The sequence below is a fragment of the Terrapene carolina genome, unplaced genomic scaffold (assembly GCF_002925995.2).
Source record: "Terrapene carolina triunguis isolate 2854851 unplaced genomic scaffold, T_m_triunguis-2.0 Scaffold35149, whole genome shotgun sequence".
Classification (NCBI taxonomy): domain Eukaryota; kingdom Metazoa; phylum Chordata; order Testudines; family Emydidae; genus Terrapene; species Terrapene triunguis.
Window position 1 is genome coordinate 3,293 of NW_020699500.1, and position 2,973 is coordinate 6,265.

At 43.5% G+C, this 2,973-nt stretch overlaps 1 protein-coding gene across 1 annotated transcript; it reads right to left on the bottom strand.

Annotated features, from left to right (window-relative positions):
- Positions 1-616: 616 nt before the first annotated feature.
- On the bottom strand, positions 617-1,606 carry LOC112121846 (olfactory receptor 6B1-like). The gene has a single exon (XM_024220747.2). The coding sequence runs from the start codon at positions 1,604-1,606 to the stop codon at positions 617-619; it is 990 nt and encodes a 329-aa protein (XP_024076515.2).
- Between the last annotated feature and the right edge of the window lie 1,367 nt (positions 1,607-2,973).

The following is a 2,973-nucleotide window of genomic DNA, read 5'->3' on the forward strand; positions in this document are numbered from 1 at the left end:
ATTTTGGGTCAGTTGGACAATAAACTACAGCCTCAAGCCGTCACTTCATCCTTCGTGACTGGATTGCATCTCCCATGATGCAACAAAGTCATGTGTCTGCTATGATGCATCACACTGGTCTGGAGATGTAATTCAGCTGAGAAGCCTGGTCCATAGAGAAGAATTACAACTGAAAGACCTGAACTACAACTACCATGAGGCACTGTTAGACTTGAGGCAGATGGTGTTTCATGTCAAAAGGAGAGCATTTTAAAGGTATTAAGGCACCTAATGAAATTTTCAAAAGCATCTATGTGCCCGATTCACACTCATTTCAATGGATTTTTAAAATACCATTAGTCACCTTTAAAAATCTGGCCCACCAGACATGAAACAAATAATTTCAGTTCAGTTCAAGAAACCATAATATATCAATGCAGGTTAAATTTATCTGAACTGGTATTGAGTTAAAGAATGGGCATTAGGCACGTATTACCTTAGCCTCTCTTTGAAATCCCAGACCACAGTAGCCCTCAAGAATGATATCATAGGTCCATTAAATGGAATTGACTGTGGTCTGATGTAAGTCTAATAGATAAAAATCATTCTGAACTGTGGAACTCATTGCCACAGGATATTAGTGAGTTAAAGAATGGGAATCCCTTAGGCCATCTTGGAAAGTCCCAGACAAGGAGAAGACTTTTATGCCATGCACTGTTTTCCTCAGGGTGTCCTTGAATTCCTCGTTCCTCAGGCAATAGATGACTGGGTTGAGGAGGGGTGTCAGAACTGTGTAGATGACGGACACCAGCTTGTTGGAGTCAAAGGAACTTATGGCCCGAGGTCTGGCATAGATGAAGAGGGAGGAAGCATAGAAGATGGTGACCACCAGCAAGTGGGAGGCACATGTAGAAAAGGCCTTGTGATGCCCCTTGGCTGAGGGGATGCGCACAACCGTAGAGATGATGCAGATGTAAGAGGCCACGGTAATGGAGAGAGGCCCCAGGAGAATGAGCAGGGCCAGCAGGAAGTCCACAAGTGCTGCCAGTGACATGTCGGTGCAGGCCAGGTTGAGCAGCGGTGACACGTCGCAGAAGAAGTGGTTGATGATGTTGGCCCCACAGAAGGTCAGACGCGAGATGAAGAGGACCTTCCACATGGAGATGAGAAAGCCACTCAGCCAGGACCCAGCCACCAGGCGGATGCAGAGAGTCTGGCTCATGATGGCTGAGTAGCGCAGCGGGTTGCAGATGGCCACGTAGCGGTCGTAGGCCATGACGGCCAGGAGGACACACTCAGTGCAGGCCAAGGCCAGGAAGAAGTAGAGCTGGGCCATACACCCAATAAAGGAGATACTTTTCCTTTTTGTTACAAAGCTCAATAGCATCTTGGGCACTGTGACTGAGATGTACCAGATCTCCAGGAAAGAGAGATTCCCCAGGAAGAGGTACATGGGCTTGTGGAGTGGGACGTTGGCCCAGATTAGCATGATGATCACCGTATTCTCTATCACTGTCAGTGCATAGGCCAGAAGGAACATCAAGAAGAGCAGGAGCTGCAGCTCCAGGACGCCAGGGAAACCCACCAGAATGAACTCGGTCACATGACTTTGGTTGGCCCAGTGCATGCTGGAGGTCTTGGCAGTGTTGTTATTCAATCTGGAGGAGAGACACAGGTGTTAGAAATGTGACTGCATGTCAACACAGTATTGATGGCTTTGTCACAGGGACTGGGACTCGAAAAGCCATGCAAATAATTAGAGCTGGTCAGAATTAAATAATACTAATATTATGAATAAAAAAAATAATGGGCCAGGTTTACAAAGGTATTTAGGCACCTAAAGATATAGATTGGCATGTAGTGGCACACAGATTTGCATCAAAAGTGACTAAGTTAAGCACCTGGGGCCATATTTTTAAAGAAATGTGGATACTTAAAGATGTAGATAGGTACCTAGTAGGATTTTCAAAATCATATATGTGACAGCACCTATTAATTTTGAATGTCTTTAAAAATCTGGGCCTAGGTGCCTAACTCCCATGGAAATCAATTGGAGCTAGACACATAGTTGCTTTTAAAAATCCCAGTGAGCACTTATTTTTATCTTTAGGGTTTGAAAACACCTTTGAAAATCTAGCCCAAGGTAAATCAATTGGCCTTTTTTTCCTATACTGAAATTGTTCATGAATAATTGTCAACATGTTTCCTTTGTTCATGAAATTTCTCCACAAGATTACTTTTAATTGAGATGATTCTCAAATTTTTTTTACTAAATGAAAACTGGCTTTTGGGGAAATGTAAATAAAAATTAAGACAAATGTCGAGAACCATATTGATTAAAATATAGCACAAGTATTTTCAGAGACAAATGAAAAATGGCTCCATGTCAAACCCAGGAAATTAACATAACATTCATTATGTTTGAGCATTTTTTGACCAGCTCTAAAAATAATTCCTGTCTTGGACGTGGATCTTCTGAGCTCTTCAAAGCCAGCTAGATTGTTTGGAGACCCAATACCAATTTAAATGACTGATCTGAGCATCTAAGTTCCCTAGGCATCTTGGAAAATCTCAACCAGGATTATTATTATTATTTATTATTATTATTGTAATTCAGTAGCACTTAGAGGCCACTAACAAAAATGAGGACCCTGTTGTTCTGGTCCTGTACAGACATATAGTAAGAGACTGTCCCTTCCCCTAAAATCCCCCCATCTATATAGGTCGGAAGGAAAAAAAGACTTGAACAAGGTCATAGAGTTGATCAGTGTTGAAGGTGGGAACGGAACCTACATCTCCTGGCTCCCAAAGAAAGTAGCAGGGTCCCACTTCTAGCCCCCTTCGTGGAGAGGGGAAGATGGCAGCTAAGGTGTCTCCTGAATACCTACCCCAGCAGCTGGAGTGGGCTAGGCCATTTTTCCCTTTTTGCCACATACAGACACTCGTGGTGGGGCACAGACCCCAAACAGCAGGACTTGGAGCTAACACCCCATT